This window comes from Trichechus manatus, unplaced genomic scaffold, assembly GCF_000243295.1.
Source record: "Trichechus manatus latirostris isolate Lorelei unplaced genomic scaffold, TriManLat1.0 scaffold00108, whole genome shotgun sequence".
In the NCBI taxonomy this organism is placed as follows: Eukaryota; Metazoa; Chordata; class Mammalia; order Sirenia; family Trichechidae; genus Trichechus; species Trichechus manatus.
Window position 1 is genome coordinate 3,824,385 of NW_004444044.1, and position 12,964 is coordinate 3,837,348.

Sequence of the window (12,964 nt, forward strand, 5' to 3'; positions counted from 1 at the left end):
CCCTACAGGACAGAGGAGAACTGCCCCACAGGGTTTCCAAGGAGCAACTGGTGGATTTGAACTACCAACCTTTTAGTTAGCAGTCACAGCTCTTAACCACTATGCCACCAGGGGTCCAATAGATAGAGGAAAAATATGTAGATGTAAATGTATGTGGGGGTGAGCGTGTATTTTACAGCACCATCCACTGAGAAGTCCTGGGATAAGCAACACATCTTTAGTAATGAACACGCCTATTACTCATATTTTGGTTTCAAAATACCATCTCCACCTAATAGAACTAAAGCCCTTGGAAAAATGGCCCATTTCAGAGCTGGGGCAGACCTGAGCCATTCTCCCAGCCTTGGAGACAGAACAAATTAACAAACAGGAAAAAATAATCTGCCAGCTCCCTTAAACTTGGAACTCAGAGCAGGCACAACTCCTTTGCCTAGGCACAGGCATAAGGGGTCCATGGACTCTGAATGCCTTTCACCTCTGCATAAACCTGTGTGGGCCCATTTCAACAGCATAGGCCCTCATTAGCACAGTACAACAGGGTATACACCTGAAGCCCAACTTCACTGTATCAGCTATGTGGCAGAGTGGCAGGTTCGTGACATTTGATACCACTCTGCCCATTAAGCAGGGTCCTCACCTACCCACATCAGGGGCCTGAGGACTGGTGGCTCCACTCACACCACCTAGCCACCTGCGATAGGTGTCCAAGAATAAGTGGTGCCTCCTAGTCCTTAAAGCCAACAGCACTGGGTGCCCACAGTCCAATTCCAAAACCCACCCACCTACAAACTCTAGGGAACAGGGACATGCTTTCCTCCCGGACACTCAGCGGCAGCCGTCAGCCCCCTACCTTGCTCAGCACATGACTCCCTACTGCAGCCAGATACCTGTGCCTACTCCAATCACCCCTGTCCGTCTAGGACTGCAGGTGAGAGCCTGCACCACACACTTGGTGACCAACTACCTCGACATCTGAACTGAATCCACACAAAAAAAGTAAACGGACTCCTGAGCTCACATACCTAGTAACAGATATAACCAGCTGATAACAGGACATTAGAGCTTCAAAGGCGCCAATAATCAAACTAGCTCACACGAGTAGCCTATTTGGGCACATCAAAACAAAACAAGAAGCTAGGACACAGTAAGCAAACATAAAAATAAAGAAGTATATTAACTTATTGATGGCTCAGAGACAACAGTCACTATCAAATCACATAAAGAGGGAGACCATGATGGCTTTAGCAAGCTCCCAAAACAAAGAATCAAGAAATTTTCCAGACAAAGAGAACTTCTTGGAATTAGCAGAGGGAAGCAGAATATAAAAGATTAATATATAAAACTCTTCAAGAGATCAGGAAGGAGACCAGGTAAAATGCAGAACAAGCCAAGGAACACACAGACAAAGCAACAGAGGAACTTAAGAAGATTACAGAAGAGCACAATGACAAATTTAACAGGCTACAAGAATCCACAGAGAGACAACAAACAGAAATGCAGAAGATTAACAATAAAAATTTCAGAATTAGATAACTCAGTAGAAAGTCACAGGAGTAGAACTGAGGCAATGGAAGTCAGAATTAGTGAGACTGAAGATAAAGCATTTGACATCAACTTATATGAGGAAAAATCAGGCAAAAGAATTTTTAAAAAATGAAGAAACCCCAAGAATTACATGGGATTCTATCAAGAGGAATAACCTATGAGTGATTGGAGTACCAGAAAAGGAGTAGATAACAGAAAATACAAAGAGAATTGTTGAAGATTTGTTGGCAGAAAACTTTCCTGATATTGTGAAAGATAAGAAAGACCTATCCAACATGCTCATCGAACCCCACACAAGGTAGATCTCAAAAGAAAGTCACCAAGACATATTATAATCAAACTTGCCAAAACCAAAGATAAACAGAGAATTTTAAGAGCGGCTAGGGATAAACGAAAAGTCATCTACAAAGGAAAGTCAATAACACTAAGCTTGGACTACTCAGCAGAAACCATGCAGGCAAGGAGGCAACGGGATGACATATATAAAGAGTGAAGAAAAAAAATTGCCAGCCAAGAATTATATATCCAGCAAAACTGACTCTCAAATATGACGGCGAAATGAGGGCATTTCCAGATAAACAGAAGTTTAGGGAATTTGTAAAAAACCAAACCAAAATTACAAGAAATACTAAAGGAAGTCCTCCAGTTAGAAAATCAATAACATCAGATAACAACCCAAGACTAGAACACAGGATAGAGCAACCAGATATAAACTCAGATAGGGAAGTCACAAAAATAAATCAGAGCTGGGGCAGAGAAAGTAGAAAATGAACGTGGAATATTTTGTGTTGCCAGAAAGTAAGGAAGTGCTCAGAGAGAAAAACAGGAACAAGTCAAACGGACACAGAAGCCCGGTAGACTAGGGCTCCCACTAGCCAAAACCGGGACAATTTGAGTACCAAAATAAATAATGATATTTATGGATTAAAACCCACTGAATAAAACAGGAATCCGTATGTCAACACTGACATAAAAAAATAAATAAGTTATAAATAAGTTCTTCTTTACAGTAGAAATGCCAACTAATAAATATAGAAGGAATAACAGAATAGAAATAACTTTCGCAATCATCACAGTAATAATTTAGAAAAGAAACATCAATGGATGTGAAAACTAGTGGGTAACATGGAATGAGGAACAGGACAATTACATAGTCTCAAAATATCTCCCCACAAAGTATTAATTACAAAGGGAAAAAAAGATAAAATAGCTGTACAGTGTAAAAAGTTGGTAGGCACCTTTTATGAAAGGATTAAAATCACCACCACCAATAATGGACAAATAGGCACACGTGCCACCTGATAAGATGTAGTAAGAAAAACACCATTCACTTCTGTTATATTCCTGCCCCAAAAGCAAAAACAAGTCTAATCACAAGGAAAACACTGGACAAACTCAAATTGAGGGGCATTATACAAAATGACTGGCCTGTAATCCTCAAAAATGTAAAGATCATGAAAGTCAAGGAAAGCCTGAGAAGATACACACACATATAATAACTGGATGCAATATGTGATTCACGACTGGATCCTTTTGCTGAGGATGACATTATTGGAGCAACTGAGAATCTCAATGGCATCTCCAGATGAGGAATATGTGGGAGTTCTTTGTGTTATTCTTTGAGACTTTTCTGTAAGCTTGAAATTGTTTCAAAATAACTTTATAAAACACTACTGCAAATTAAAAGATTTCACAGCTACACTTTCAATTTAACTAAACTTATCATAAAAGACGGCCTTAAGTTAATTAATACAAAACAAAAATAGAAGTGTGGGGGGAAAAAAGGGATGGTTAAAAATTCCTGTATATTGCTACATCATGGATGAAGGCTGAAGACATGCTGAGTGAAGTAAGTCAATCACAAAAGGACAAATATTGTATGACCTCACTTATGTAGAAAGACAAGAGGCAACTGTATACAGACCAAAGTTTATTAGCGGTTACCAGGGAGGAAGGGGTTATTGCTTGTGGAGTACTGAGTTTCAGTTTGCAGTGATGGAAAAATCACACTGATTAAGGGGAAGGATTGCATGACTAATTAATGTAACTGATGTCAATAAGTTGTACACCTGTAAAAAGTTGAATTGCAAATGCTGTGTGATAGATGTATTTACAACAACAGCAAAAGAATAAGAGTAGTTGCTGAGGCTGCTTATGTACAACCAAACACCTCATGGGATTTGGTTTCTTGGTTTGGAGATTTACGGTCATGATTTCATGGGACATCCCAGTTAATCAGGTTATTATTGTGTTTAATGCTTCTGTTCTACCTCCTAGTTTACTGTGTAGTGCCTGGGGTCTTAAAAGTTTGCAAGCAGCCATAAAAGGTACAATAAGGTTTTTATTTGCCTAGAGTAACAAGAAAGAAGAATCAGAAACAGGAGAAGGAAATGGAATGTGTGGCTAATTGCCTCCAAGAACAACTGTCTCTTCTGCCATGAGACCAAAAGAATTGGATGGTGCCCAGCTACCATTACTGAATGTTTTGATCAAAGATTCGATAGAAGACTCCTGATCAAAAGGGGGAAAGTGTAGAACAGAATTTCAACTTCTCATGGAATTCAGTCTTTCTGAAGCGGTAGAGGCTAGATGAACCTCCAACACTATTACCCTCAGATAATCTTTAAACTGTATATCTTAAATCAAAAATGTTCCCCGAGTCTTCTTTAAACCAAACAATAGTTTAGCTTAATTAGTAAACAATGTCTATCTGAAGCATTGTGCTCTTTTAAGAATATCTATATGGAATCAAACTGACAACAGCAACTGGAAAAATCTGACAGGAAACTGAGAAGGCAGTGAGTTTATATTAATAGAGAAGGGACAATTTAGAAAAGGGACAATTTAGGATGGTTGCACAACTTGAAGATCATAATCAATGTCACTGAATTATACATATAGAAATTGTTGAATTGGTGTATGTTCTGCTGTGTATATTCTCAACAACAAAAATAAATATTTTTTAAGAAAATCTGTAGCAAAAATAAATTATAGGACATAGTTTGACACTCCTAAAAGGTACCATTTGTTCATATTTTTTAAGACGTTAACACATAGCTATTTTGCCTGAATATCTCCTAATTAAATATACAACTGAAGAAAACACTACATGTTCTTTCACATATCAGAAACCCCAAAGGTACAAAAACTCTGTAACCACACCTAGCGAAAAAACATCACTAAAGGTGTAAGTAATCACATGGCGATTATTTTGCACTCATTTATGTAAAACAAAAGCAATCCTATACAAATGAGAAAAGTAAACTAAGGCCAGCCAAGTATCTGTAACCCCAAAACTACAGTTCTGAAAAGATGATAATGCTTACTTCTGTTGTTGTGGTTGTTATTAGCTGCCGTCAAGTCCAGCCCGACTCATGGCGACCCCATGCACGATAGAACAAAAAGCTGCCCAGTCCTGCATCAATCTCATGATCAGCTGCAGACTGAACTGTTGTGATCCACAGGATTTTCACTGGCTGATTTTTGGAAGTAGACTGTCAGGCCTTTCTTCCTAGTCCATCTTAGTCCGGAAGCTCCACTGAAACCTGTTCAGCATCATGCAATATGCGAGCCTACACTGACAGATGGTGGCTGTGCATGAGGTGCAGTGGCTAAGAATCAATCCAGGTTGCCCACCCGGGTTGCTCCATGGAAAGCAAGAATTCTATCACTGAACCACCAATGCCCTATATGCTTACTTCTACTACCCCCCACCAAAAAAAAGTATAACATTAAACTAGGTTGTCAGATTACAAAAGTATAAAATAATACTTAGTCAACAGCCATTCAAAATGATATAGTAGCAGTTATTTATTGATATAAAAGATTCACAAGTGAAAAACCTGGTCTATGTACAGTAGGGATTCATTTGTATATTTTAAAATATATATAAACAATATTGCAACAGAAAAAATAGGAAATTATATCACAAAATACTAACAATAGTTATCTCTAAAGGTATGATTATGAGTGTTTTTTATTTCTTCATTTTCTTATGAGTATTTTGTGATTTCTCTCCAGTTCCAGTTGCCATCAAGTCAATTCCAACTCAAGGCAACCCCATGTGTGCAGAGTAGGATGGCACTCCATAGAGTTTTCAGTGGCTGTGCCCCTTCGGAAGCAGATCACCAAGTCTGTCTTTGAGGCCTCTCTGGGTGGGTTCAAACAGTTGACCTTTAGGTTAGCAGTCAAGTGCTTAACCTAGAGATTTCTCTAACACGTACTATTTTTACACTAAAAATGGGAGGTAAAAATAATTTTAAAGTATTATTTAAACTTAAGTTTTTATTTTCTCTGTCATCATTATATTCTTGGTAAACCTTAGAAAACAGGCTGAGCCATATATCAATACCTGGTAATACAAGACCTCCCTTAAAAATAACGCCTATTCTAGTATCACCTTTCTTATAGTTTTATCAGTTATACACAAGGAATTCTGAAGCAGGATTTCTGGATCTAGATTACCAGGATTCAAATATCAGCTATACCACTTATTGGCTACACGATACTGAGTCATTCCTTTAACCTCTGTTATGGATTAAATTGTATTCCACCAAAACAGGTGTTCGAATGCTAACTTCTATACCTGTAGATGTAATCCTGTTTGGAAACAGGGTTTCTTTATTATGCTAATTAGATCATACCTGAGTAAGGTGGGTTCTAAATCTAATCACTTCTGAGTTACAAAAAGAACATATCAGACACAGAGAAATGTACACACAGTGGCAAACAGATGTCATGTGAAGACTGCCAAGGAAACTAGGAATGCCCAGAGCTATGGACAAATAAGAAATCAACACTACTGAGACTCTGATTTGGACTTTTAACCTCTAGAACTCTGAGAAAATAAATTTCTGTTCTCTAAAGCCACCCACTTGTTGTATTTCTGTTACAGCAGCACCAGGTAATTAAGACACTATCTGTACCAGTTTCCTCATCTATAAAATGAGGTTCCTGCTAGTTACTGAACTGAGTTAATTATTTAAAGCACTTAGTGCCTGGCATATAGTAAGCACTCAGCAAGCTATTATTTTATTATTATTACTATTAATTTTTTTTACAAGTGAGGATGCTGAAGTACTAAAACCAAAAACCATTCCTGTCCAGTTGATTACAACTCATGGTGACCCCATGTGTTACAGAGTAGAACCACTTCATAGGGTTTTCTTGGCTATAACCTTTACAGAAACAGATTGCCAGGCCTTTCTTCCATGCCGCCAGTAGGGGGCAATTCAAACCACCAACCTTTAGGTTAGTAGTCAAGCAGTCGAGTAGTAAACAGTTTGTGCCAGCCAGGGCCCAAGTACTAAAATCAGTTAAATCATTTACCTAAAAACAAAGACAGTAGGTATTGTCTGTTTGTGGATTTTTTTTTTTTTTGCAAGCAAGGTTGTGTCATGTACATATCGCAGGTTGTTAATGAGTCTTCCACCAATCCTGATGCTGCATTCTTCTTCATAAAGTCCAGCTTCTCAGATTGTTCCATGGCTCACAACCTCCTAATAAGGAGTTACTGGTTGGTGCAAACTCTTAGAACACTCATGGCTGCTAACTAAATGTTGGAGGTTCAAGTCCACCCAGAGGTTCCTCGGAAGAAAGCCCTGGTGATCTACTTCCAAAAAATCAGCCACTGAAAACCCTATGGAGCACAATTCTACTCTGACACACATGGAGTCGCCATGAGTAGGAATCGACTTAATGGCAACCAGTTTTAATACACATATAATTTACTGATGTTTAGTGTTTATGGTCGCTTACTAGAACATAAGCTCCACTAAGGCAGGAATTTTTGTCTGTTTTACTCATTAATGATGCCCAGTGCCTAGATCAGTGCCTGGCACAACGAATAATTTTTCAATTCTTTCCTTCTATCTTACAGCCCTCATGAGTCATGGATCATCACCTTCTGAACCCTATCTCACATTGCCCTCACTTCCTCTCCCCGGTCCACTTATACTAGCCTTCTAAGCAGGCTTCTAAGAACTGGAGGAAAATATTTTTATTTAACTCTTAAACTGTAATTCTTCTTTTCTCTGCTCATCTTTTAGTACAGAAATAGTATTCAGGAAACTATACCAAATAACAAACAGATAAAATAATCAAAACTTTCCTCTTTCACTTCTAGTAGTGATCTATGTGGTCTTAACTTTAGATTTTAAACTACTGGTGGACAAAGACTATATCTAAAAATGTCTGATAAACTTTTTTGTATTGTGTAGCACATGGGCTAAATATGTTGGGAATATTCTAACTGCTATATGTGACCTGACTGAAAAATTGTGCTTCAAAGAGTGCAAACCCTCTAATGTGCTATACAGTCAGTTATGGCAAGATTTTTCTTACATAGCTAATGTGCTTCAGGAAAAAGGGAACTTATCCACGGGACTTCTAAATCTATTCAACACTGAGCCATGTTAAAATAGGAACCTATTGTATTTGTATTCAGAAAATAGCTCCAGGACCTTCTCCACCCCCTAGTTTCAGCCAAATATGGCTCTTCCCAGCTTGGACCAATTTAGCTTATGAGTTCCACGAGATCCAAGCCCACCAACAGCAGTCACCGACATCATTTACATTACTATTTCCAAAATAGTTTTTTAAATCTTCAAAAAAAATCAAACATCAGCAACATAAAATTATACTCAAGCTTCAAGCTGAGATGCCTGTATATGCTGATTCAAACTAAAACTGGAAACAAAGACTTCTTTAAAGTCACTCTGGCCTCTCATCTAGCACTACTTCAATCTGACAAACTCAAAATCAACTTTTAGGATGAGCCTAACAAAGGGGTTTCATAAGATCAAACACATCAGGCAGGTTAACATCAGCCAGGTGTCCTGCGCTTATTAGAAATATTGGCAAGTCCTGGTGGTCAGCCTTCTGTAACCACTCAGTTTTGCTTACATGCACTAAAAAGAACATTCTTATGTGTGAAAATTAGGGTGGGTTAAAGTGTCAAAATTCAAATGCCAATTTGATAATTAATATATTAAGGGATGTGGGGGGAAAAAAGAAATCGGAACAGAAAGTAATTTTTAAATGCTATTTTCTCCACGACTCTAAAGGACAGTATGGAGTGGCTTTCAACCTCCAGTTTTTAATGAGTTTTCTAAGTGAAACGAAGCTGTCGAAAGAGGAATTCCTCAGGGTGTAATCCCTTGTTTTAGGATGACTGGAAGCTTGTCCTTTGCCTAACCCCATCTGACCATCCCATCTTACTGCCCTACCCCTCTCAAATTCCTCTGGAATAAACAATAAGTAAGTGAAATAATGACAAGCAGTAAATGTGACGCTAAACTTAGCATTTACAAATGACTTGCAGAACAACTCCCCAGTGGACCTAATCAACCTAGGGCACAGTACCCAGACCGTATTTGGTGGTTGTCTAAACAGATAAAAGCCCGTACAACTTCAAGGAAGCACTCTGGGAGAAGGGGCCCCTAGCGAAAGCAAGAAGCTGCTCCAGATCCTTGCCCCCAAGACCCAAGCTGCCATCAGGGGATTCTGAGCAGCAAGCAGCCTCCTTTCGGTGTTACATCCACAGGACTCGTCACCCCAGCTTCGCATCTCTAAGAACCAAACCCAAACCCACAGCCGTTCAGTCGATTCTGACTCCTAGCGACCCTATACGACAGAGTAGAACTGCCCCATAGGGTTTCTAAGGCTGTATGTATTCTTTAAGGAAGCTGACTGCCGTATCTTTTTCTCCCGCGGAGCAGCTGGTGGGTTGAACCGCCGACCTTTTGGTCAGTAGCGGAGCGCTTAACCACTACGCCACAAGGGCTCCTTTAGACCTTAGAGGGAAGTTAAAAGGGTCCTGGAGTGACAGGGAAAGTACGAAGCTTTATCGCAGTGCACGACAACCAGAAAAAAATGGGCAGCCTGGACGGGGACAGCGGACTGGCACGCGTTGGATAAGGGTCTTGCCGGAGAGTGGGAGGTATCTATGAAGAGCGCGCGTACAAACGGGATAATAACGAAGGGAAAGGTTGGTGTGATGGAGAAACCCGGGTGCAGGCACCCGCGTGAATCTGGACCCTGGGGTTCGGGGAGGAAAGCCTCGTTAGGGGCTGGAGGGGTCCACGCGCGCTCGAAGAGGGCCGGGGAGGAGGTGGCGGTCAGGCAACGCCAGCGTTCCAGGCAGGTTCCCGGAGACCTGCTCGGGGGGAACGCCTGCCCGGGCAGCGCCGAGCGAGGGGGTCCGCATCGGGCCAGGCCAGACCAAGGGCGGGCAGCGGGCGCGGGGCCGGCGTCCCAGGTCGCGCCCGAACAAAGCCGGGTCTCGGGGCCTGGCTACTCACAACAAGAAGCTCATATCGGCCGCGGCGTAGGCTGCGGGCTCAACGGTCGCAGGGCCTCGGGGCGGCAGCGGCAGCGGCGGCGGCCAGGGAGGATGAGGGCAGGCGGGAGGGAGAAGGAGGTGGGGTGCGTCGACTGTTCCTCAGCAGCAACTTGTTCGGCTTTACTAGCTAGTTCCAATGGCAGGCAGAGGGGGCGGAAGTGGGAAGCGCAAGGCTTGAATCACCCAGTGGGAGGAGAAGGAAAAGGAGGCGGGGAGAAGGAAAGGGAGGCGGGGAAAGGGCAGCCAGCCAGCTCTTCAGAGAACGCGGCGGCTACTGCCTCGCCGCTCCCCCAACCATCCCCGGTGGCCTCCTCAGCCCGGTGCCACCTCTGATTCCTCCAGCTCTCGCGAGAGCGGCGCTCGCCCAACCCCCTCTGGCTGTGGCCTGGGGTCCCCTCACGTTCTGCTCACGTTTGCAGCCAGAGACCACGCTCGGCGTGTGCGCAAGGATCCCGGACCCACTGAGGCCTGTCTTGCCCGGTTGGGAGTCGCGGCAGAACGCTCCGGGCTGCTGTGCTGGGTTTCAGCGGTCTGGGAGGAAGTGGGCTTCAACTCGAGGATGTTAGGGCCCAGCAGTGAGGGATGCAATTGCCACCAGAGTTCTGCCCACGGTTAGTGCCCAGCAAATGACGATGAAAGGTTATGGAATCCCTTTCTCTGCTAGTATTTAAAAACAGTTTCATCTGGTTGGAATGGTTTGGGTGTGGTTCTGCCACAGGAGAGGCAAGAGACTACATTTTCAACATCTTGATCGTTTTGTGGGTATATTTTAAAACCCTGAACTAGGAGGAGGTCAACATCCATCAGCATTGTCTGAACAAGCAAGCTAGATTGTCTTCAGCAGCTGGGAAAACTGAAGACGCCAAGGGGGAGAGCTGAGGTCAGCTCATCATGGGTCCCAGCGTGGTAGGCTGATCAGCAGTGGCAATAATGATTAAGCATGTGTGGGCTGAGGTCAATTATAACCGCTGTGCACTGACACACAAAACATTTTAGAGGCCAGAAAGCATTCAGTCCCCCTTAAAGAGAGCCTTTCAGTCTCACACAGTAAACGGGCATGGGGCAAATCTTTATGTATTTAAGAATGGTCCACATTCCTTGAATGTGTCACAACAGCATTATCAATTGCTGGGAAAATATGTTGTTGTTAGCCATTGAGTGGCTTCCGTCTCATAGCGACCCTATGTACAACAGAACGAAACACTGCACTGTCCTGTGTCATCCTCAAAATCGTTATGCTTGAGCCCTTTGTTGCAGTCACTGTCAATCCTTCTTATTGAAGATCTTCCTCATTTTCACTGACCCTTACGAAGCATGATGTCCTTCTCCAGGGACTGATCCCTCCTGATAACATGTCCAACGTATGTAAGGCTAGTCTCACCATCCTTGCTTCTAAGGAACATTCTGACTGTACTTCTTCCAAGACAGATTTTTTTTGGGGGGTGGGGTGGAGTATGGGTACCCATTTATTTTACAAGAAGTTTATTTACAAGAAATGTCCATGTTCTTTACTCACATCATCATCAAATCTACAAATAGGTTTTCAAAGAAGCAGAACAAAAATTAATGTGGTAGGACAGTGGTTAAGAGCTACAGTGAGCTATGGTTGCTAACCAGAAGGTCGCAGTTGAAATCCACCAGCTGCTCCTTGGAAACCCTATGGGGCAGTTCTACCTGTCCTATAGGGTCGCTATGAGTCGCAATGGTTTTTGGCATATCATTCCAAAGGGCATAGCAGATTTCAAGGGGGTGCAAATATGAAATTTATTTGATTGAATTTCCCAGCCAATCCACCTCATGTGCAGCCACCGCCCATTTGTCAATGGACACATGCATGTTGCTGTGATGCTAAACAGATTTCAGCAGAGCTTCCAAATTAAGATGGACCAGGAAGAAAGGCATTGCTATCTAGTTCCCAAAATCGACCAATGAAAACCCTGTGGATCGCAATGGTCAGATCCCCAAATGATCGTGCGGTTGCCACAGGACAGAGCAGTGTATCCTTCCACTGTGCATGTGGTCCCCATGAGTAAGGGGTTGACTCCAGGCGGCTAACAACTTCATGCATTATTAGCTTGGCATTTGGTAAAGCAAGCCATAAAAAAAATAAAAAATAAGGAAAATATTGGGATCTTGACACTTACCCAAAGACCAGCAGAGGTAACTGGAATAATTTGGGAAGACTTCAAGACTCAAAAGATGCAGAAAAGGAGGGAAGACAGAAGGATTTATCTTAATATAATGAACATAATGGATTTATGACATAAAAGCCCTGTGTTCCAGATCCTGATATGATACTAGCATACTATCTAATTCCTTATGGGTCTTTTGAAGATAAGACTTGAATTACCAGGTTCGGGAATTATTTGGGAAGAGTAAGTCAATCTGTCAGAACCTCCATTCTACCTCCTTTAAAATTAAAATGAGGGCATCAGATTATTACATGATCTGTAAAATATCTTTAAAGTTCTAAAATTCTGTCATGTCAGGGGCATTCTTCAAATGACTGGCACATAATGCCCAACCGTTCCCTGATTTGGTACGCCGGCTTAAGTAACCTAATTTTTTCTCTGACACGGTTTAGGTGAATCCTATGACAGTGAATCAGGAGAAAGGTTGGCAGAGGAGAGAATCTGCAAAAACACCTGCTAAGGAGAGTTGCCTGGATTTAACAGCTGACATATGTATACATACATTCTCCCTCTCTGCCAAGGTTAAGATTCCTACCACCTTAAAGAAGATGATTCATAGTACTTTTTTTCAGAGAAGTTAATCACTTCCAAGGTGCTAATTAATATGTCACCTTTCCTGAATGAAATAATACTAGTTCTAGCCAGTAGATAGGGGAAATTTCTCCTTATAGAAGTATTTCAGATTAAAAACTGAAGTAGGAATGATTGAATTATTATTTAGACTATTAACATTTTTGTAACCGCTAACAGATTAATGGATCTAGGCATTGATCATCAACAGTTACTAATATCATAATAAGAAAGCCAGACTTTTTTTTTTTTTTAATATTTTATTGTACTTCAGGTGAAGGCTTACAGAACAGATAGTTTCTCATGTAACAGTAAC

The 12,964-nt window shown here is 41.6% G+C and overlaps 1 protein-coding gene across 3 annotated transcripts in view; it reads right to left on the minus strand.

The window, feature by feature from the left end:
* The window catches only part of MOB1B (MOB kinase activator 1B), a 72,179-nt gene extending 62,114 nt beyond the window's left edge, over positions 1–10,065 (minus strand). For all 3 annotated transcript variants that reach the window (XR_002825157.1, XR_002825156.1, XM_023737788.1), the window contains exon 1: positions 9,846–10,065. Coding sequence is in view for 1 of the 3 variants with exons in the window: in XM_023737788.1 (XP_023593556.1) it covers positions 9,846–9,859 (14 nt within the window). In the remaining 2 variants the exon portion in view is untranslated. The remainder of the gene's footprint in view (positions 1–9,845) is intronic.
* Positions 10,066–12,964: the final 2,899 nt, after the last annotated feature.